The sequence below is a fragment of the Hoplias malabaricus genome, chromosome 2 (assembly GCF_029633855.1).
Source record: "Hoplias malabaricus isolate fHopMal1 chromosome 2, fHopMal1.hap1, whole genome shotgun sequence".
Taxonomy (NCBI): domain Eukaryota; kingdom Metazoa; phylum Chordata; class Actinopteri; order Characiformes; family Erythrinidae; genus Hoplias; species Hoplias malabaricus.
This window is the reverse complement of record NC_089801.1, coordinates 23,118,610-23,142,744: the sequence shown is the minus strand read 5'-3', so window position 1 is coordinate 23,142,744 and position 24,135 is coordinate 23,118,610. Positions and strand designations below refer to the sequence as shown.

Here is a 24,135-nt window from a genome sequence, read left to right as displayed (position 1 = left end):
CCACGGAGTATGTTTATAATACTAGGAAATAGAAGAATGGAACCAAACCATGTTATTCTGAGCTGAGGCTCCTGGTCTACTTTTCCAGTCCACCTTAAATCGTGCAGTAGTTAAAGGTGCACTTGGTAATTTCACCATAATGCCTGTGTTTTTGTTGTTCACCTATTAAGCCTCCAGAGGTCACTCATCCCTGATTCTGACCAATGCACCAGGGTATTATTCAAGGCGACCTCCAGTGACCAAGCAGGCGAGCCACAACAACAAAGACAGCTTCTCCTCTCCGGAGTGTCATGTTCAAAACAGGATTCTCAGGCAAAGAATGCACTTGTGCTGATGCTATTGCTAAACTAACCATTTTAACCATGTTCTTCATATTTTTGTTAATTTGTACGGGTTAGGAAATTAAACAAATAACGCCTAATGGACCTTTAAATATTACATGAGCGGCAGCTGCATCATTTAAGGTGGACAGGATAATTCGAATAAGGAGCCAACTTCAGCTTCGTGGGGAAGTTAACGCTATGTAAAAAAAAGAAAGGGTGTCCGTTCGCCAATGATGAGCCTCGGTAGGTTAAGGTGGTTTTCTCCAGCAAACGTTCAGCTGATTTAATCGCCTGGAGAGCGATAATAACGGTGGGGAAAGGAGTAAAAGGAGAGGGAAGCTAAAACGCCACAGCAAAACAAACTCAACAGAACACAACACGACGTCAACGGGTATTTATTTGAGGAACTCTACCAAAAAAGACCGATAAAAACACGGATCTCCAACTCAAACACGGCCTCGGCTCGAGAAGAAAAGCCCCGCTGCGGCTCCCGGCGGACAATGACCGAATGTGTGGCTTTTAGGGATTATTTAAGGGAGTAAACCGCCGCTAGCCGCCGCGCTGTCCTAAGTCTGTTCGCTCTGAGGCTGTGCTCTAACGGCTGCTGCCCGTTGTTCCGTTACCTGCGGGTGTTGTGGGCGCGCGCTCCCGTTCTCTCCCGTTCTCCCCTCGCGCTGCTGCCGCTGCTGCTCGCGCTGCTGAAGTGCTGGACAGCGGCAGCAGCGAACAGCTCCGCTTCAGAAGCACACCGCTCCGAGCGCCAGCGACCGGTCCTGCCCCCTACCGCCGCGGAGGAGAACCGCTCGCGTTCAAAAGTTTGGGCAACCCTTGTTTCAACGTATAGCGCCTCTAAGACGTCATGGTATATATAATGTGTTTATGCAAAGCCTTAAGACGCCCCCTTAATTTCAGAAAACGGGCTCTCTGTGTAATAATTCGTTTAAGTTTTCGGTTTAACATATCATTCATGAATCAATCCTCACTCACTGACTAATTGGAAGGAATACTTGAGGGAATAAATTCATCAGTTTAGGGAACACCCTTGTTAAATAACAGGAGTGATTTATTACATTTAAAAACTGTGTTTTAGAGAGCCCCCTCCCAGTGAATATCAAGTGTTTAGCCTCGTTAATGTGTCTGTGGTGTTGTGTGTTCACTAGAAGACGTGTCCTGAGTGAATCCATCTGTCATCACCGCGCCTGTAAAGTCTCATGTTGGTGGATTCAGACAGACAGGGTTTCTTACGTAATAAACTTACACAACCAATCCTGTCAGTTTGTGGGGCGGGGCTTTTATGCTACAGAGTGTGTGGAGATTGACATAGGGGCTCACTGTATATTTATACATCTGCACATACTAGATGACGGCGGGACTTTCCCTGAACCACTTTTAAGACATCAGGGGATATTGTTCTTGGCCATAATTTCTAAATATATAAATCTTCTGAACAGAGATTCTGGGCCTCTTAGTTTTATAAATAGTTTTCTCAATGTAATAAATCTCTCCCAGTTTTGCTAAGCAATCCTAGAATAACACCATTTGACTAATTGGAGTGAATGATTTAATATATTGAGGGAATAAATCAATCTCTTTGGGGAACACTTTAAACAGAGCCGATTCATAAACTGAGAATCTGTGTATAAAGCCTTTTCATATTTTCTGTCTAGGGCAGGTTACTCGCTTCTGCAGACAGTGTTTAAAGTTAAAGGACAAATCAGATGCAAATCATAGCAGCATAACTAAGGGATCTTTATGCTAAAGCTAAATAATTTGGGAGTGTTTTAGCCCACGTCTTTTCATAAAATGGTTGACAGAGACAAGCTTGTTTACATCTGTTCCTATAATCAGTGTTGGCAAAGGAGGCATTATTATGAGAAATATTTTGTGGTGTGTTGTTTAATTAGCGCCACCTGCTGCAAGAAAAAAACATGTCCAAATGTACGTTGAGTGAATTTTACTTTTATTTTAAGGTGTAATCATTAAGATATTGTTAGCCAGCAGCGAGTTTACACCACAGGATTAACCTGAGAATCAAAATGCTTTTTGTAACTATGAAAACATAAGAAGGCACAGGACTCTTCCTCTTAAATGTCTTAGAGTAAAGATGAAGCTTTGCTCCTTCAGAAAGGCAAAATAAAAGAAGGCAAAAGTTGAGGCACGTTAGGCCAAGAGAGGTCGCAGTGTTGAGTATACTAGAGGAAATGAAATTTGAAGTGATCTGAAGCCAAATGTTAATAAGCCGCTGCAGTTTCAATACAGACAATAACTTTTTACATTTATTTAAAGAAATAAAACTTACAAAATGTCCTCTGTACACAAAGAGCTCAATCAGCCAAGACATGTCTGGAGTTTATTGTGGAACTTTAGGTTTATGCTGCTTTATATCATCTCACCGACTGGCCATTCTTTTCTATATTCATTCATTCATTCATTATCTGTAACCCTTACCCAGTTCAGGGTCGCGGTGGGTCCAGAGCCTACCTGGAATCATTGGGCGCAAGGCGGGAACACACCCTGGAGGGGGCACCAGTCCTTCACAGGGCAACACACACACTCACACCTACGGACACTTTTGAGTCGCCAATCCATCTACCAACGTGTGTTTTTGGAGCGTGGGAGGAAAACGGAGCACCCAGAGGAAACCCACGCAGACACAGGGAGAACACTTTTCTACAGTGACTGATAAATCTAGGTGTTTGCACAGTGGAAAAGAATATATGTCTCAGGAACGAGTGCGCTTTGAAGTAGCTGAATTCACTAATTAAAAGGGACGTCATGTAATACAGTGTCAGAAACTACCTAGGCAAGTCTATTTGGGATTGCTTAGCGATTAACGAATTGTAAGGGAAATGTCACGATTTACAAACAAACTTCAGACACCAAATAAGTCTTGGCTCATTGACTAAGTTTCAGGTGAGAGAGGAAGACTATGTAAATGTAAATGAGACTTAAACCCAAATCACAACTTTACAAAACTGCTCAATTTTGCTGGTTTAAGGCCCTAAAGATAAATAATAAATGTCATTGTTCGCTGGTATTTACAGCAAGTGTCACAATAGTATTGTGATATTAAGCCTTCTCTGATTAACTACAACTCGAATCTGAATTTACTACCAAGTCTTAAATCTATGACTGTTTTTATATATTAAAACCCATATATCAGGGTTAAGATAGCACTGCTCGCTCTTCTGTCTTAGCAGTGAAGATAAAGAGGTTTTCAGCATGATCTTACATTATATATAAATACAGCCAAATAAAAAGAAAAAATGTTTTAGCTGAACACAACGAAAAGCAGCCATAAGGGCCATGTTAATTACCAAACTGGAAATGATGGCTTGTGAGCATGCTCGAAGTAATATACATTTACATTACTCTGTGATTGTGATGGTGAAGATTATCATGTGGGTGCGATTGTAGCTGAGAGAGAGTGTTATTTGTTTGTCCATTGTTTTTGCTGTTACAGAGGATGCTGTTGGCTGTAGCTGTACGAGGGATGACCCTGAGTGACCGCTTGAGTGGCCTGCTCAGGAACCAGGCTGGGGTCTGTAAGGATGGACGTGGAGGTGCTGAGCATACGGAGCGAACTCAGGACGGCTGAGAGAGAGAAAAGGAGACAGAGAGAGAGAGAGAGAGAGAGAGAGAGAGAGAGAGAGAGAGAGAGAGAGAGAGAGAGAAAGAGAGAGAAAGAGGAAATTCTGTCATTTGAATTTCAATTTTATATCTAGCGCACAATGAACAAAGCAACATAGATGGTCCATAATTACTTGGAAATAATAGCAGTAGACATAGAGAGAGAGAGAGAGAGAGAGAGAGAGAGAAAGAGAGAGAGAGAGAGAGAGAGAGAGAGAGAGAGAGATGATTAGAAAAGTAAATTTGAGAAAAACCTTTTAAAAAATCTTTAAAAAGCTTATAAAAGTTGTCACTGTGTCCAGAGTTATGAATACTGCTGTAACTGTAAAGGTGTATAATATATAGGATGATATTGTCATAAAACAAACCTCTACAATGTCTTGTATGTCAAAATCAGCTTTGGTAACACATAACTTGATAAGAAATTACAATACAAACAGCAGAATTCCATGAAGTAAAAATACTTACAAACATACAGGTAGATACTGTGTTATTGTACTCACTGGGTCTGAGGGCAGGCAGAGAGCAGTGCTGGTCCAACCAGCCGAGTGTGGTTCGGCACAGATCCTCCACGCTGGCCGTGGACACCATGCCATTGTAGGACTCAAACAGGGGCTCCATAATCACACTGAACTAGCACTGGTAGATTAGGAACACAAGCGGAAACTAAAGCACTAACAGAATTGTACAACATACATAAATATAGCCCATCTTGCACACCTACACACACACACACCTACACACACACCTATTTGAGAATTGCTATTATACAATGTCACAATGATAATAGTTTATGGCCCAGATGTTATATACACTGCTCATAAAAATAAAGGGAACACTAAAATAACATCCTAGATATCAATGAATGAAATGTTCCAGTTGAAAATCTTCATTCATTACATAGTGAAATGCGTTGAGAACAGAATAACATAAAAATGATCAATGTAAATTAAACGCATTATCCCATGGAGGTCTGGATTTGGAGTCATATTCAAAATAAAAGTGGAAAATCCAATTACAGGCTGATCCAACTTCAGTGGAAAATCCTCAGTACAAGTTCAAATGAGGCTCAGTAGTGTGTGTGGCCTCCACGTGCCGTATGACTTCCCTACCACACCTGGGCATGCTCCTGATGAGGCGGCGGATGTTCTCCTGAGGTTTCTCCTCCCAGACCTGGATTAAAGTGTCAGTCAACTCCTGGACAGTCTGTGGTGCAACGAGACATAATGTCCCAGATGTGCTCGATTGGATTCAGGTCTGGGGAAGGGGCCAGTCCATAGCATCAATGCCTTCATCATGCAGGAACAGCCACAAGAGGCCTAGCATTGTCATGGAGAAGGAAAAAGGAACCCAGGGCCCACCGCACCAGCATATGGTCACACAAAGGGTCAGAGGATCTCATCCCGGTACCTTATGGCAGTCAGGGTACCTCTGGCTAGCACATAGTGGGCTGTGTGGCCCTCCAAAGAAATGCCTCCCCACATTAATACTGACCCACTGCCAAACCGGTCGTGCTAGAGGACGTTGCAGGCAGCAGAAGGTTCTACACGGCGTCTCCAGACTCTGTCACGTCTGACACGTACTCAGTGTGAACCTGCCAATCTTGGTGTTCGCCCTGCACTGTGCTGGGCTGTAAGCATAAGCCCCACTTGTGGACGTCAGGCCCTCATACCACCTTCATGGAGTCTGTTTCTGAAAGTTTGCACAGAAACATGGACATTAGTGGCCTGCTGGAGGTCATTTTGCAGGGCTCTGGCACTGCTCCTCCTGTTCCTCAGCTTCCAGGTACCTCCTCCTTGCTCTGGACACTGTGCTGACAGACACAGCAAACCTTCTTGCCACAGCTCGCATTGATGTGCCGTCCTGGATGTGCTGCACTACCTGAGCAACTTCTGCGGGTTGTAGACACCACCTCACGCTACCTCTAGGGGTGAGAGCACTGACAAAACGCAAAAGGGACCAAAACATCAGCCAGAAAATATGAGAAGAGAGAAATGGTCTGTGGTCACCACCTGCTAAACCACTCCTTTATAGGGATTGTCTTGCTAATTGCCTCTCATATCTACCTGTCGTCTGCTCTATTTGTACAACAGCAGGTGAAATTGATTCACAATCAGTGTTGCTTTCTAACTGGACAGGTTGATTTCACAGAAGTGTGATTGACTTGGAGTTACATTGTGTTGTTTTAGTGTTCTCTTTATTTTTTTTAGCAGTGTATATTCCCATTTTATATTTAATGTATTTTTTTCTAAGACGTCCAATGCACAAAAGACAGATGCAATATATAATGTATATTTGTGCAGGATACTATCCAGAACTTCCAGTTCTGCAGCGTCTGAGCCCTCACGTATTCTCTGAACTTCTCCCTCATGTGATCAAAGCGCTGGCGGGTGATAGGGACGCCTGTAGCAGGCAGCTGCTGCTGACACACACTGTAGGCAGGAGGACACACACAATAGAGCGGTTAGATTATATCAAAGATACAATGTTTTAAAGCAATATTTCATCTAATACCTCTAATGTAGATCTGTTTGAATGAGTGCAGTCTGCATGTATCTTACTTGTTAGAAAAACAAATATAACTTTGTTGATGTAAGTAAATAAGTAAAACTTTTTAATTGAACATATCTGCACAGTATAAGCTAATATAGCCACAATTACTAGCATCGTTATCATGCTGAAAGAAGGAGAGTTTTCGCACTTGATGGCAGAGTTTAACACCAGGATCTCATCTCTGAGTCTTTGTGCCTCTTCATGGAGCTGTGCCCTCTCCTGCTGCATCTTACTGATGTACTCTGCTGTCTTCTGCAGAGTGGTGGCCTTACTGATCTGAGATACAAAGAAAGAAAGAAAGAAAGAGAGAGAGAAAGTGAGTGAGAGAGAGAGAGTCCCTCACAGAGTGAGATCAGAGAGAGCGAGAGAACTACTTCTGTCAGAACAACAGATATGGTCTAAAATTACCAGTGTCTGGCAGTAAGCAAAGTTACTGTGTGGTTTCTCTGGTGTTAGCAATTAGCACCTTAAGGGGCTGAATTCACTACTTCAAAGGGGTGTACAGCTGAAGTACCTTGATGCTGGGCTGAGAGCTGAGCGTTGTCACCAAACTGTGCAAGGTGTCAAACCCCAGTTTAATGTTAAACCTCCTTTTCTGCTCAGCAGATATGTGTGTGATTCGTCGAGTATCTGTCTGTAATAGAAAACAATATAAAGAATATGCATACAGTATGTGTGTGTGTGCGTGTGTGTGTCTGGGGGTGTGTTGTATGCTTACCCACCACGACCCTGAACTGAATAAGTGGTTACAGACAACGAATGTATGCTTACCCTATTGGACTCTGTCTTGGCTACTCCTGAAAATGTGTGTGATGACTCTGAGGTTTTCTCTGAAGGATTGGTTGGGGATGTTGCACCAAAGTTTCCTGCATAGCTCACTGAAAATCAGACAAAATAATTAAATTATTTACAGAATTTTGTTCTCTGAAATTATACAATGAAGGTCCAGACATATTAAGGTTTGTGTGTGTTTCCTACAAAGCTGCACTTTGATTTGAACGGGCTGTAGACCTATTCTGGTTTCAGAGACTCAACTTGTGAGATTAAACCTTAAATGTTGCCATAACAAAACATCATGTAGCTGTTAATTGTCTGTTGTTGTTAATTGTCTTATTTTGTGGAATGAAACATTTATAACCATAAGGAAATTTACCAGAGTGAATGGAATTCTTTACTTAAACAACCACATACATATCTAAGTCCATTAAAACGATTAAAAAATGATAGCTATTAATCTAGATCGCTAAGACTTAAGACACTTCTGCACCTGTTATGCTGGTCCTGTCAGGGTTGTGGATTTGAATGGGGGAAAGTTTCTCAGTCTTAGGGATGAGGAGTGGAGGTCCCTGGGTGAGAAGAGCAGAGACGGTGGAGTTGTGGGAGGAGCTGGCCTGGGGCAGAATGGATGCCTGCAGAGGAGCCAATGGCAGCATCTCAGTGGGAGGCCATGGAGGATGCTTGGAAACCTGTGACCCTCCTCTACCTGCTGACATGCTGCAGACAGGCTGCTTATAACAAAAAGAAGAACCTTGTCACCTTTGTGATTACTAATAAAAAATATATATTCAATAAATAAAAGAGCATTTTATGACAATATATCCTTTCCAGTCCCTACTTATAATTTCAGATATTTGACACAGAATTAGACACAGATATAAGGAACGCTTACTGCTGAGATGGGAGAAGTTGGTTTGTGGCCCTTTGAACCAGCGTATGGAGCGTCATAACCCAATGTCGGTTTTCCTAAATCAAATTGAGGATAAACAGTGACACTTGCAGCTATTTGAGAAAGAGAAACAGTGAAGTGAATGAGTGAATTAACTCCTGAACATACGCTCTTGAGAGCTGGAGGAAAGGAGCTTGGCCAGGCAGCTGTTTTGTGAGGGTGGAGTTGGAGATGAAGCCACTGTTGTGGGATGCCCTTTAGCCCCTCCACTCTTTTGTTTGTGCTTCCCTCTGCCTACATGTTGTTGCATTGAAAAGCAAGAGGTATGTCCAGGTGAAGGCAGGACCACTGGAGGCGGGGCCACAGTCATTGGCTGGTAACCCATAGAGACGCATGTGCTTTGTGGCATCATGTCTGGCAGGCTGGGGTAGCTTAGTCCTTGCTGGGCATCTTGTGGCAGGATATTTACTGGAGACCCTGTGTGGGTGATGACAGAGGATGTGGACGCAATGCTGGTGCCTGATTGGTTGGCTGATGGACGTCTGTATCTTAGGCAGTTAGATGGGTAAAGATAAGGATTGCCCTGTGACATGGAGGGGGAGGCCATGTGTGAGGTTGCCATGGCACTGCTAGGTCCATCATAAGACTGCTGCTGCCCATATGTGTCCATGCCAGGGGGTAGACCAAGAGAATGGAACACTCCAGGAGAGCCATACTCTGAATGACCCTTAAACTTGGGCTCAGAGACCATGCCAATGGTATCAAAGGTCATATCAGTGGTCACAGGCTGGCGTAAATAACTTGGGCTTGGTAAGCTGACTGCAGTGGAGGGCTGTGACAAACTCTCAGCTGTTAAACTGGGCTGGGGAAATAAATATTACGTAGGTTACTCTGAATATAAACATTAATATGAAAAGAAACATGGTGTATTTTCAGACACATGACCGATTATTGAACATGAAGAACACTTCACAATAAATATATCAGGCATCAAGAAATGGCAGACCTCAGTATGGACCTTGAGCACCTTTCATGCACAATGGCAATTCAAAGTGCTTTAAATAAAAGTACAGAAAATTACAGTAGAAAAGATAATAAAATTTTTTTTAAAAAAAGGTAAATAAGAATTAAAGGTGTACGCTCATTGTCCCTGCCTGAGTAAAAAAAATAAAATAAAATAAAATAAAGATAAAAACAGAGCGATAAGCTTTGTTTGGATAAGCGTCTGCACAAATAAAAGTGCAATAAAAAATATACAGATGTAGACTGAATTGTGATTCTAAGTGCAGCACTACTCAAAGTCATAGGCGAACAGAAAGGTCTGCAGTCTAGATTTGAAGACTGTAATTTGGGGAAAATCTGATGTCTTCCGGGACTCTGTTTCAGGTGCAGGCGGCATAGTGACTGAAAGCTGCCCCAACCCCCCCTTGTGGTTCTGACACGGATCACTAATAACTACCCAGTTCCGAGTGATCTGAGTGGCCTACTGGGTTCATAGCAGATCTGAAATATTTGATGGTATGAGGCAGTGATTTATAAACAAATAATAGCACTTTAAAATCAATCGTGCATTTCATTGGCAGCTATTGAAGTGACCTGAGAATCTGAGTTTATGTAGCAGTTTATTCTTCCTGTGTCCGATTCTAAACCAGGGTGTCTGCCATGTTCTGACAATGAGGCATTAATCAAAAGCAACCATGTTAACGGATGCGGTACAAAGCTGAGGTTTGAAATTTTAGCCACTGGACTTCACTGAATATTAATGGGATTCCGTTACAATAACACTTTACTAATGTTTGAAGTTATGTTAATGTATTTTCTGAAGTGATGTATCATGCATCATACAACGTACAATCCCAGGCCTGAGCTACAATACATCTATGTGCAGTTTACATCCGAAATAATTAACCTGCATGTTGAGAAATATCACAAAACCGATTCTGTACAATAAATGCAAAGCAACCTGTCATGCATACTAACTTTAATATGGCTGTAGATTGTAGCATTTGTCTGTACACTGTAGCATATTTACGTTAGAGACATTTTAGTTCTAAGATGAGAATATGGTTCAATGTGTGCTGTACCTGTGTAAATTGGGGTCCCGTGTGCATCAGAGGAGTACTGCCCACAGTGGAGGGGCTAGATGTGAAGGGGGCACTGGATGAACTCTCAAAGAAGCCATAGTCTGCATAACAAGCCTGATCCAAAGACTGACCACGGTAACTCACAAAGATATCTGCAACAAGCACAGTGCAATGATTCAGTTCAATTTCAGTCTTTTCACAACTGATGGTCAAGTAATGGCATAAAGTTATTGCTAAACTGGCAAGTGTGTGATGCCTTCTCCCTCTCTTAACTTTCATTTGTCCCACCCACATTCAAAGTAGCTTGAAGACAAAGTGGGGGGGGGGGTATTAAACAAGGAAGGAGGTTCTTATTAAATAGATAATATGTGCTCTATAGTATCTCACAACCAACAGAAATCCTTAAACATTTGTTTTTGTGCTTCTGTGACATGCCCTTGATTCAACATTCTTAGCTCAGTGGTTCATAAAAGCAGATAAATTCAGCAACTTCCTGTGGTGGCACCCTTAAAAACCCAAGATGGACATTCAAGGTTTACCACATCTCCATCAACTTCCACATTTCATTCCAGCTGATCCCTGACCTCTTCCTAACCTTCTCTATACCCATGTTGACTGGAATTCAAGACAATAAAAGTGACTCTAAAATAAACAAATGGGTACCAAAGACACAAACAACAATATGATCCACAGCCTCAGATCAAACATTGATCATACAGTTATTAAATTGCCACCAGAAAGGTTTTTGATGAGTAAGTGCCCTTCAGCAGAGAGTGAACTTGTGCACTTCCCTAAATGTAAACTGCACTACAAAATATTCACATATCACTATGGATACTGGTCAATATGAACGCACAAACACAACAATAAAACTGATCAGTTCATTGACATCAAAATTTAAAATGATTTTAAAACCTATAATTAAAAGAAATGGCAAGGAGTTTGTCTTAACATTAACCACATTTCAATACCGTTGATTGTACAATTAAAATATGTTCTGCACGTAGGGAGAATATTCTATACTTTCTGAAATACATACATATACACATCTAAAATGTATATATTCTCTATAGAACTGTTTAAAAATATCAGATTATATTATTATTTACGCAGCTTAGAAATGAAAGATTTCTGTAGTTGATTCTGTTTTATAAACTGATCAGCCATAACATTAAAGCCACCCCCCCAATCTGCACTCTTTTTCCAGTTGATCAGATCCACTGACAATGTAAGTGCACTGTGTAGTTACACAATTACAGATTGTAGTCCATGTTTTGTTTGCCCCTTTTCACCCTGTTCATCCGTGGTTAGAACCCACACTGGGTTGCCCTGCTATGAGTGGCTCAGACACAGCAGTGCTGCTGGAGATTTTAAACCCTCAATGTCACTGCTGTACTAATAATAGTCCACCAAAAAAAAATAACCAGCCAATAGCATCCTGACCACTGATGTACGACTGAAGAACAACTAATACCAACAAGCCAGGTGCCTAATAGGTTTGCCAGTGAGTGGGCACAGTGTTTAAATCCACTCTTCTCAGTGCAACAAATACTAATACACCACTGTGACAACATCACTGCAGTGTTGAGAATGGTCCACCACCTACCTGCTCTGTGGTGGTCCTGTGGGGCCCTGACCACTATAGGAGATAGTAAAAAGCGATAACAAAGTACAACAGATGGAATAAAGTCTGTAATTGTAGAACTACAAAGTGCACCTCAGTTGAGCAAGGAAAATGGTAATATATGCATATATTCTTTTTCTTTGTAAATACATCCATAAAAAAGACATTTTATCCTAAAAGTGCACTAAAGTGGCATTACAATCAGTATCTCTGAATATCTGTGACTTAAAATGCATGTATTTCTATTGCTGATACCTGCACGTACTGATAAGGCAGATTTGTAATTCCTCATGCTGGCCTTACACAAAGAAACATGATCTAATGGACACATTTTTAACACACTTTAAAATTTTTAATGCCCTTTAAAAAACACAGATTATTTAATGACTCGCCAAAATATTTGCTAGATGACAACCTTACTTAATGGATTACATCAATACAACATTATTGCCCAATGTAAATGGACTGAAAGTCAAAACTCTTTTGCTGTAATACTTTTCATTTTCATGCAATTCTTTTCCTATTCAACTTTGAATCAAGCAAGGTTTCAGATTATGTTTGAGACTTTAATAGAAACAATATTAAAAGTAGCTTATGTATAAAGTATAGGCACGGTGATAAAGATATTTACCTGGAGTGTCCATGAGGTCGTCCAAGCTTGGCTGAAGGGGTGTCAAACCAGGCTGGATCATATCAGCATTACTTGTGTAGGCTGCAAGAATACTTATCCCATTAGAAACGTGGTTGGTGTATGCATGTATATGTGTGTGTGTGTGTGTGTGTGTCCACTCAGTTATCCATTTGTTCCTTGTTTTTGGGGTGGAGTCTTCCTGAATCAAATTCACAAACTTACAAGACCATTAAATAGGAAATGGTGCCAAATACACTAATCCGAGTGTTATACATTAACACATTTGCTAATAATTATTTCGTGTAATTTCACATTTTTCACAAGATTATTCTACTTAGTAAATTATGATAATTTAAGGCCTATTGTGTTCTCAGGCTATATAATATGCACAGAGAAAAACTGCCAGTGTAGCAGTATGCTTTGGAGTAACCGCATATGGGCCTAAGGTCACCAGGCTTATTTTAAGCCAATGGGCTTGAATGGTATTAAGTCCCAATCAATGGAGCTGTGGAGCAGTGGATCTCTGTTCTCTGCAGTACTCCAACATTTTTGGGACCAACTGGAGTGAAGATCTAGTACTAATCTTCCAGCACCAGTATCTGACCTTTATAGTTCTCATGGCTGAATGCAATCAAATTCTTAATTCAAAGTAAAAAGCCTCATAGTGAAAAATATCAAATAATAAAAAAGCATTTTTTACTTTAAAAATAAAAAGCCTTTTAAATATCCTTTATTTCAGGAGAAATGCTGGATGATTTACAGTAAGCAAAAGTGAAGCCAAAATAGACATTATTATATATTTAATTAATCGCTTATAATTTTAAAGGGTACGTTGCCTCAAAATCACATTGCATCAAAGCATATCAACTACAGGAGGCACTACAGATGACACACAGTATCAACATCTATCAACATCAGGTCAATACCAGCACCAGAGAGTGAGTGTATACCAACAGTAACATTACACAAACACCTGAACTGATCTGAAAGCAGTTTCTGAGGTACTCACTGTTGTGGCGGTCTCCTGACCACGGGCATGGCTTCTGGGTCATGGTGAAGAGAGTGTCCGAAATATCTGATAAGAAACAGTCCAAGTCAAACATGTGCCCCTCCTCCGGAGTCACTTCAGGTTCAGGATACATCTGACAGGACCATTTCTCCAGGCCTGTTCGGCAGATAGGACCCTAGATGCAACAATCAACCAGTTAGTTTTCAGCTTGATGGAGTAAAATTAGTATATGCAGACAGAGATATAACTAGTGTTTATACACACACACACACAACTTTCAAACAGTCTGTGGTTGTTCCTGGTTGAGCATCACTTATTCAGATGCACTTCATGGACTGGTTTAAAGTTGTCTGCATAGACCTTAAGCTTCATCAGATCAGCAGTCAATGTTTTGTTCTATCCCATCAATCAATATCTCTTGAGAAAAGGATTTGGCGTAAGTTTCTGAGAACTATAGCCAGTTTATATTGTCTTTATTTGACATTTTTGCACATTACTGTTTAATACAACAAAATTAAAGTGCTGCATTAGCTGAACCCACACACATCCACACACACACACACACACACACACACACAAAGCAAGTTTGAAAGTGTAAAATACTCACAGCTGACTACAAACTTCTTTAGACAGATGCAGTTAAATTAATGGTACCAGTCCAAGTACGTGCTACGTTTCTGTGTAAGAGTGTCTGAAATGCCGTTTTATCCTCCTTCATTTCTCCTGCAGACTGAAGCCCATCACTGGGCCTGCATTTATAGGGATACCCGAAATCAGCCGGAAACGCCAGTGATTACGTCTCTGCATCTACGTTGTTCATCGTCCCACACAAAGGAGGCAAATTATAGTATTGGTCTGCATGTGTTTCTACTAGGTGAAATTAGGTTTGAGGGCACATGTATGCACGAGCCTGCATGCGTACTTGGGAGGCATTAACGAGAGCGGTTTAACAGGGATCTGTGAAAAACAGAAACCCCCCTGGCTGATGTCATTACGTTTTTCCATTTCTCTCTGTGAACGCCACAGATTTGCTGAGGCCACGGACGCAGCGGGCCTCTTTTGTTCCTGACCCACTTCCACCCTCCACACTCACGTGCAGATAGATTGGGGGAGGCCTTGACTGCCCCTACTGGTGTACTGGGCTGCACAACTCAAGCCCAACTCCTAGATTTCACTGATCTGATCAGAGAAACTGGACAACAACAACATATTTAGTGCAAAAATGCACATTAGTTTTTAACTAATGCTTAATTCAAGCTTCAAATTTGGAGAAAATCTGGCCTTCGTATTAAAACATACATTTAGAAGAATGAAGGAGACACAGTGCAAAATGCTCTGTTCTCCCAATATCGACTATAAGTCAGTATCAACTTTAATTGATAATATTGGCACCCAGAAGAAAACATAAAGAGATTTTTCCATGCCAGCTCAACCTGGTCCAGGTGGATCATTTCATTAAAATGTAAAAAATAAATTGCAAAATAATTCCATATACAGGTGACCATGCAAAATTTGTTTTGAATAGTTGTATAAATTTTTTGGATCACATGCAACTGCTTTTAGTACTTTTCCTGTATGTTTACTAATTTATCCATCCATGTTTCCATCTTCATAGGAACCCGTAAAATCCGTAAAATTTATGGTAAAATACTGGCAGCTGTGGTTGCCAGAATTTCACCGTAAAATATACGGTCACGTTTTTGGCAATCATAAATTTTACATTTAAGGACTGTTTTGTTTACAGTACATTTCTGTTAAAAAAAAACAAAAATGTGGTATTTACATAAAAATAATAAAGAAACATTGTTTTGCTATAAAATTAACATGTAAATTGTGTGACAAATATAACCATATTTACATATAGCCAAACCGCATCCTGTATTCAGCCCTTAAAATGAGATATTGCTGAAAGGACTAAAGAAATGTTCGGTATCTGGGTGCTACACACGGAACACAGGCTGATGGGGAACTTTCCTGACCAACACACGTCTCGACATAATATGCACAGAAACACAAACACACAGTGATCACCCCAATGCAACCCAAAATCAGTAAGTCTCAAAGACAGAAAAAAACAAAGAAACTCTGAAAATCACAGAAAATATGGAGAAGCAAAGCATGCTGGGAGCTCCCTAATAAGTCTCAGCTCCTCCAAGTCCTTGGACACTTGTACAGCCCCTAATGATTTGTGTGTTTAACAGTGAAATAATGTATATTTTACAGTAAAGAGATGTAAAAAAAATGTATTTTGGCTGTTAAAAGTATTTACGGTATTTCACTGTTACAGAAACTATTTTCAACCTTTTTAGAGTTTACAGTCATTTACTGTCATGGTTTTACAGTTTTCCACCGTAAAATTCACAGACATTTTTTACAGTGTGCCATCAAACTGACTGTATTTCCTATATTCTGTAACCAACTGTAAAATAAATGACAATGTGCACAGTGTTTTTTACTTCTACTTATTATTATTATTATTACTATTATTATTATTATGTTATAATAATAATTTTACTTTCTCTGGCAACAAGAAACAACATAAAATACTTATAAAACATCAAATAGCGACTAAACTATGACAAACTCCAAACTGTACAGCACTATGTCACTGCAAGCTCATCCCAGACTAAAGAATAAATATTTAGGTAAGGGGTACATCTGCCACTCAGAATAAGAGCAGTTCACAGGAGAAAACTGGACGAGCAGAACACAACAAAAGAAGAAAAAGAACACAGACTGAAAAGCAGAAATCTAAATTGAAAAGAGATTCAGTGCATTCACACAAGGCACGGAGGTAAAACCATTTGACACATTTATGTGCGTCACTGGGCAAGAGTTTCCCCGGAACTCCAAACACACACATAGTATGCATTCAAAAAGCTTGTAGCTTTTCAGTATTCTTCTAGTGAGAGGCCTTTGTAAAACTATCAAGTTCATATCCACAGAGATGGAGAAGAAAAAATGTAAAAAAAAAAAACAAAAACATGAAGATGGCTGAGGGTTCACATTATGTGCAAGTGGGTCAGCTCTGATTAAAAACTGTTAAAAGTGATTCCACGTCCCTCTGAGAACCAGGTGGAATACAAGGTAGAGATGTGCACCTTTTGTCATGAAGACTCTTTTCTCACCAGTATGGATGGCCATGACGCAAGTGGACATTTGTGTTTACGTTTTTGGCTTTTTTTCACCTTCACTTTGGTCTTTCAAAGATCACACACTTTGTTTTTTCTCTCCTGCTGAGCAAGTCTAAGCTATTAATAGCTAACTGGAGGACTACTGCAAATACAGTGTGCTGCTAACCTACTAAAGCAAATACCATATTGTAAGGTCATTGATTTAGAGTGATGCTCAATATGACCTTTACTATGAATCAAGTGTGAGAGAATGAAACTGCTGTCATACATGGACTGAATGCCTGTGTTACACTGGGCCCATTATTATATGTTGAGAAGCAGTGGCATCAATAGTATTGTATGGGTCCTGGTGCAAAGGGAATTTTTATGAGGTTACTTTCAAAAAATTTTTAAATGTGCTATTTGACATTTTATCTCAAATTGTGCTGTAGCCTAAACAAGGCATGCCACTCCAAATGCTACCAAAAAAATCAGGACAGATTAAACTACTCTCTATGTTGATCTCTATGTTTGACTCTCTATGTTGACCTGAGACCAGCAGTCCTCCCTAGGATCATAAATTTATAACTGCAAAAACTGATCAAAGACTAATCTCAGGAGAGCAACTGGATGGCAATTTCAACCAGCACCGCTTTATGTCTTACCTTCTGAAGAACAGGCACAAGGTCTTTGTGTTTCTAAAGGAGAAACAGAGGTTAAAAGGCTTTTAGGTTGAGTTCTTTGAATCTCACATGCACTCAGTAAAATATTTGAACCTCACGGGCAGTCCTCACCCTTTTCTTGTAGTAAATCCTCCATTTGTGATACTCTTTTATGACTACTTCTATCCTTCGCTTCCAGTAACTTCCCTCCAAGACAATGGCCTGGGACCAAACACAACGGAATGAGGCAATGATTAGGCTTACAACCAATCAATGAATCCAACATTATCCAAAATAATAAAAAAAAAACAATAAAAAACATTTAATTTAATGAGATAAGGTTTATCACTGTATAGAAACACAAAAATAACATTACTGTGGCTGGACATACATACAGCGCATTGCAAAAGTGAGAGACTATCTTTCATTAACATTATTTCCAGTCAAAATGGTTATTATGTATCAGAAGTGAAATAACTGCAAGGTGGCCTCACACTTTTGCAAAGCAGTGTACATTTTGTTGCCAGATTATTGGCTATTATTGGCAGATTAGTATCATACATAAAGAGAATGGTTCAACACCCCAGTTACCATCTTATGCTTGTATTCTATTCATGAACAGTGTAAAAACTGTCAATAAAATAGCCAGTACACTTAGGTACAAGTGTTTCTAACAAACTGGCAACTTCTGTTCTCATGGTATATTCAGGCAATGTTCATTCTTGACATCTGTAAATGCATTTCGATCAACATTATGTTGTTTTTTCAGTGTTAATCCCCTTTTTTTGTTTTTTAAACGTTAGTCACCTCAGGTTTGCGGTGGGCGTCTGCCTCTGACCCCTCCAAAGGAGTGACGAACCCACACACGGGATTTTTCCTTTTCTCCACATCTAAAGAATTTTGTAATGAAGTTGATTTTAGTAAATCATTTGAAAGCACACGCAAGTCATTTATGTCTTTTTTAACATTCTTACACTGAATAAACCAGGCTCTCCAGATGCCGTTATTCAGACGGATTTTATCCCTCCACAGCAGCCTCAGGCCTTTGAAAGACTTCCACTTAGGAGACACAATCTTCCCACTGCAGAGAAACACACAAATAAGGCTTTTCAAAATAGTTCATATAATTCTGATTCCGTTTACTTCAGTTTACTGCTGTCCGATATGGTCAGATTACTATATTGCAATTACATTGCGACATATCAACAATTTCATAATATTTAATGATGTGGTTGTAAGTAGGAGGAGAGTGGGGCGGGCTCTATGTGAATGGAATTGGCATAGGACAGTTTACATATTATCCTGTGTATGGTTACAATTATAATTAATGAATATTATATAAAAATATATTTTTCAAAATGGAACACATAAAATACACAAGAAAAGCAAGCACATACCACCTTTTAAAGGCTATGAAAACTATACAAAATAAAAGCACAATAATGAAAATATTTCTCTGATGAAAACAGTAAAAATAACATATTTTCATACCAGCTAACTTACAACAGGCCTTACAATTCAATAAAAGCATTCTGCTAAACCATACTCATGGCAGACATTAATAAACGTTGCTTTCCATTGCTTTGACTTGAAGGTCTGCATTCATACAAATTCCCTTAACCTATCATCTGGAAGGTCTATCTGTGCAGAATTGTTATAACACATTACAGAAGTTCTTTGAGCTTTATCTGCATTTTGCTGTTTTCCCCATTATCAGAGGATAATGCTTCTATAGTAGATCTCCAACGACATACAATGAAGCCATGGTTCATTTTTAATTTTTACTAACTGAACATATGCCATGACATGGTGACATGTCGCAGTGAGGGGTTTTAAAAATTAAGAAAAACAGCTGCAAGGTGAATATGTGTAACTTACAATTGTTGGCAAACACAACAATCTTCTACAACAAGCCAGATAACAATGTGTTTAAAAATTTGAGGTGCTGAACATTGTCTTTGACCTTTGCTGTAACCACTGTGAGAGACAATGTACTATCTATAAATCATATAACATTTCAGTTCCTTTGCTGGTACATTATGGATGTTCAGGTCCTATGCTGATGGTTGATGGATACTCAGAGCATATGAGTTGCTGCTGAATGTTCAAGTCATATGCTGAAAAATAGTGCATGTTTTGTTCCTATGCTTAAGACAGATGCTGCATGTTTTGTTGACAGATGTTGGATGTTCATTTCCCACGCTGATAGACGCTTGTTCAGTTCCGACGCTAATAGTTGCTGGATATTCAGTTCCAGTGTGTTGATGCTGGATATTCAAGTTCTATGCTGAAAGATGCTGGAGGTTTGGTTCATATACTGATGACAGATGCTGGGTACTGAATTTATCTCAAGATTGGGCTTAATTCTTTTTTAAGAAAACTGGCCCTATCCACAAAGTTAGCAAGATTTGTAACTAAAGTGCAAAATAAAGTAGAAAACTTTCGATAGCATTTAGTCCTACACTGACTGATGTAAAGCGGCATGGTGGCACAGCAGGTAGTGTCGCAGTCACACAGCTCCAGGGGCCTGGAGGTTGTGGGTTCAATTCCCGCTCCGGGTGACTGTCTGTGAGGAGTTGGTGTGTTCTCCCCGTGTCTGTGTGGGTTTCCTCCGGGTGCTCTGGTTTCCTCCCACAGTCCAAAAACACACGTTGGTAGGTGGATTGGCGACTCAAAAGTGTCTGTAGGTGTGTGTGTCTGTGTTGCCCTGTGAAGGACTGGCACCCCCTCCAGGGTGTATTCCCACCTTGCGCCCAATGATTCCAGGTAGGCTCTGGACCCACCGTGACCCTGAATTGGATAAGCGGTTACAGATAATGAATGAATGAATGATGTAATATATTTGGGGCAAAGAGAGAAAACTTTAAAATTAATGGTTTCTATGTATCACAACAAACTGTTTCTATTTTATCTCAGACATGTGGTACTTAAATGACAATCAGTAACAGTGGATAAGCTCATTTGAATATAGATGACTGTCCAAATTACTCAAATAACAATTCTCTTCCCTTAAAATCAAGATGTGTTTGTGGCACAGCTGGAGATTTGTAGTAGTGATGGGCTTCCAAGCACGATGAAAAACAAGCCATGCCTTTGTGTTAAAACAACACTTTTTCCACCTTAATCACACAACAGCAATTAAGCACAGGCTAGCCATATGTTTTCAACACCGCACCATTTCCTTTAATGTTCCAGAGCACTTAGCACCCCTAAACCACACAGGAGCTGATGTGGACTGAAGAAATTAGTTCTCAGTTCAATCTGTTGCTAGGACTCCATGAAGGATAATAGCTGAGGAGCTGTCAGTGGGGAAGTGGTTAGGACACGGCTGGCTCTTAGGAAAGTGCAAGTTCAGGGCACTGATGCAGAAGAAATGAAAAGCTGAAGCTGATTCACTGCATATTCCTGATAATACACATTACGCTGATGGACCACAACGTGGAATAGGCATATTTCATTAACAAAAGAGTATTTCATTAGTTAAAAACCTCAGGCTATAGAAATAGATCTTGATTTATAAAGAATGTACAAACACAGTATTCTCTTTCTTTTGAAGTTCATAAGGCTCTGTCTGCATTAGGTTATTGATATTGTTTAATGCTTGCTCTGAAGTCGAATCATTTCCACAGATTTATAGCATGTTGCTTCAGAAAGCAGTGCAATAAACACACAACACACAACGATGCAGCATAATGTACTTATAAAGGCATTTCCTTAATGCAAGTCAAGGACAGTGTTGTTGACCTACTCTAGGAATGTTGTAAGTTGAAAATCAGTGCATAGTAGCAAAGCCATCTGAACTGCTGGATGGTCTGATAAGAAGAGATAACACAAATCCTATTTATGGGTGAGGCCCCATCAATAAAACTACAGGGACAAGAGTTACAAGAAACACAAAATACATGTAAAATGTGATTCACTCATCAATCAACACGTGTTACGTCTGCACAACTGATTAAAAGAGTACACCACCATTATTTAACCTTAGCAACTGGCCATTGCTACAAGAGTCAAGTCTTATTTATACTTCTGAGAAGAAGCACGTCCGTGTGTCTGCTTTCTTGCAGAGAGAAGAGGTTAATCATTGCTAATGACATTCAAATCTTAACTGATTGATTGACCATGTCCTAACTTATTCTCAACATCAACTCAACAGACTCTGGAGCTTTCTTGAAGTTTGTAACAGTGCAATACTGCAGCTTGATGTTAAACTAGCTGTCTGCTAGCTTGATCATAAACATTGATAGAAAAACAAGTGTCAACAGACACAAAATGTGAGATATATATTCAATATTAAAGGCTACACTGGTTAACATATGAGAATATTACACACAGTGTGACTCCTGAATCTAGTGTAGAATAACCTTAAGGGTTGTTTTGATACAAAGAAACACTTTGAGATCATTGTCTGAGATTATTAAAATGCTGTCTATGGTAACAGGCCTCAAAATACAGATAGAAATGTGGTGAAACTGGAGCCTTCAGTGGGACTTAAGAGGGAGTGCACTACAAGGTTCAGCTCTTCAGCTTTAGACTATGCCATCCAAAACAGCTCTAACACAGTGGCAGAGTATATGGGACAAAAGTGAGACAGTTGAAACGACACGAAGAGTACTTTGAGTGTCGAAACAGTCTTACGTGAGTGAGGGGGCTGAGGCAGAAGAAAACAGAGAGAGAGAGAGAGTTAGTATGGTCTTATCCTGACCTGAGTTACACTATAACCCTTGCCTGACTGTTTAGCTGCCAACTGCTGCCAAAGTCCACATCTGTCACTGTGTTAGAACTTTCTATCATCCACTGCACACAGCTGCAGTGCTTCAGAAAATATTCACATTATCTGTGTTGTCATAATGAACTCAGCTGAACAGCCTCAGAACTTCAAAAACTTGGAAAAAAAACTGCAAGAATTACCTATTTTTATGTTACACTTGCAAAGCCAATTGTCACTTAATTAATTAAACACCTAAAATCTCACCTTTGATCATCAATATTAAATATTTAAAATATATTTTTAAGTGAAAAACGTATGTACCTTCAGTACCCTCATTGCACAAGTTTCTGTCCTCACTCGTGTCTCCACTTACCCCTCCACTTCTCGCCTGCAGCTCAAAAACCCTCCCCATGAGTTGACAGGATTGGTTCCTTAGCTTTATGAGATATGAAACCCTGGCTGTATGAACTTGCCCGTTTAAGACTGTATTTGAATCACCGCTGACTATTTATTTTTAGTGTGGCACTTCTTCTAGAATATAAACATTAAATGGACATGTTAATATGGTGAAATAGTTTTTGGGTTGTTTTTTGTTTTTGTTTTTTTATGAAGGTGGCCTTTAATTTGTGTGATATCACTTCAGGGAGATGCTTATGCTAAAAAAAAATCCATAACTGAAGAGACAAATTTAATGTTAAGACCCTGAGTTTAAGTTTAGAGTAAAAACATTTACAGCTTTTATGCATTTTTCTGGGTGAAGATGTGAACTACACCCACTACTTCTCATTTTGCCTGCACTGTCACTGGAAATAACACATTAAATATGGCTTATGCACGACTTATGACCCTTTTTTTTTCCTAAATTGAATTTGAGCCCTGCAAAATCAACAGGTAATTTTTGAGGTGTGTCCATTTATTTTTGACCAGAGTCTTCAGTAGTTAACGTGTGCCCCGCTCCCCACCCCCGGCTGTCTCCGTACCTGTAGGCGAGAGTCATACACTCAAAAAGGCGGGTGAGCGTGGGGTCTATGCTGAGTCTCCGGGAGCTGAAAGGCCCGAAGCTGTACGTGTGGACGCCCGGTTTACCGACGGTGTCGAAGTCGTAGTCAGCGGCGGCTCCGCTCCTCCGCCGACGGGTCAGAGAGTCGCTGTGCGGGGAGGAGACCATGAAGTGTCCGCTGTGGATCACCTGCTCCCGCCCAGCGACGCTCCAGCCTGCCCCGGCGGTCACGGAACTGTCCTCCGGCTCCGACTCCGACTCTGAGTCCGCTATGGGAGCTGCTTTCGGCAGAGAGATTGTTTCCATCTTCGCCATCGACAGTTTTCCACCTTTAGCCAAGTTTTCTACTCCGCCGCTCAGGAGCCGTTAGGGAAAAGGAGCCCCGCCTCGCGCGCCTCCAAGCTAACGTTTAATTCGCTAACGGTCCATCTGATACTCGCTTTTTCACGAATTTGGATTTTTTTTAAAAACCACAACCACAATAGTACGGTATTTTCTAACAAAACCAGGTCTATCCCTCCTGGCCAAGATAAGCTAAACCTGCAGTGAATTATGTAAACTGTGAGTTAACCTCTGTCCCAGGTCAATTGATTGGACTCATCTGTTCAACTCAAAAGCTAAATTTAGTCGAGGTCAATAGTGTGACATCGGATTTAAAAACAAGAAAATAAAAAACAATTTTAAGAAGTGCTTTCTTAACAAAGACCTAAGTAACATTTTATTAAAATAAATGTTCATCACACATTTTACATGACAATTATTACTCAACTATATACTGCTATGGTCTTTAAATGTGGACAATATGAGCATTTTGTAATACTGTTGTAAGGCCTACAAATACTTATCACTTAAAACGACCAACTGGAAGTTCTGTGAAAATATACGCCAGTTTTTAATTTAGTGCAGCATGTAAAAACTAATTAATTAATCAGTTAAAATATATGCCCAGTATAGAGTTTTTTATAGACTATTCCTCTTTCAATTTTTTTCTGACAAATATTCATTCATTATCTGTAACACTTATACAGTTCAGGGTCGTGGTGGGTCCAGAGCCTACTTGGAATCATTTGGCACAAGGCAGGAATACACCCTGGAGGGGGCGCCAGTCCTTCACAGGGCAACACACACT

The 24,135-nt window shown here is 40.1% G+C and overlaps 2 protein-coding genes across 5 annotated transcripts in view; both read right to left on the bottom strand.

Moving 5' to 3' along the window:
* The window catches only part of srrm3 (serine/arginine repetitive matrix 3), a 106,023-nt gene extending 105,004 nt beyond the window's left edge, over positions 1-1,019 (bottom strand). For both annotated transcript variants that reach the window (XM_066661089.1, XM_066661090.1), the window contains exon 1: positions 947-1,019. The gene's annotated coding sequence lies outside the window, so the exon portion shown is untranslated. The remainder of the gene's footprint in view (positions 1-946) is intronic.
* A 1,257-nt stretch (positions 1,020-2,276) lies between these two features.
* Positions 2,277-23,480, bottom strand: LOC136683582 (carbohydrate-responsive element-binding protein). Of its 3 annotated transcripts, none has more exons than XM_066659005.1 (17): positions 22,987-23,480; positions 18,270-18,376; positions 18,103-18,185; positions 17,428-17,517; positions 17,299-17,331; positions 13,521-13,695; positions 12,512-12,592; positions 10,257-10,408; positions 8,341-9,034; positions 8,176-8,249; positions 7,774-8,014; positions 7,278-7,384; positions 7,021-7,140; positions 6,655-6,782; positions 6,262-6,385; positions 4,457-4,586; positions 2,277-3,917 (listed from the first exon to the last, which is right to left on the bottom strand). In XM_066659005.1, exons 1-17 carry the CDS (start codon positions 23,319-23,321, stop codon positions 3,781-3,783), a joined length of 2,811 nt encoding a protein of 936 aa, XP_066515102.1. In that variant the 5' UTR covers positions 23,322-23,480; the 3' UTR covers positions 2,277-3,780. The 3 variants fall into 3 exon arrangements, with proteins under 3 accessions (XP_066515102.1, XP_066515103.1, XP_066515104.1); XM_066659006.1 differs by having other exon boundaries at positions 7,774-8,011; XM_066659007.1 differs by lacking the exon at positions 2,277-3,917 and having other exon boundaries at positions 4,457-4,592.
* Positions 23,481-24,135: the final 655 nt, after the last annotated feature.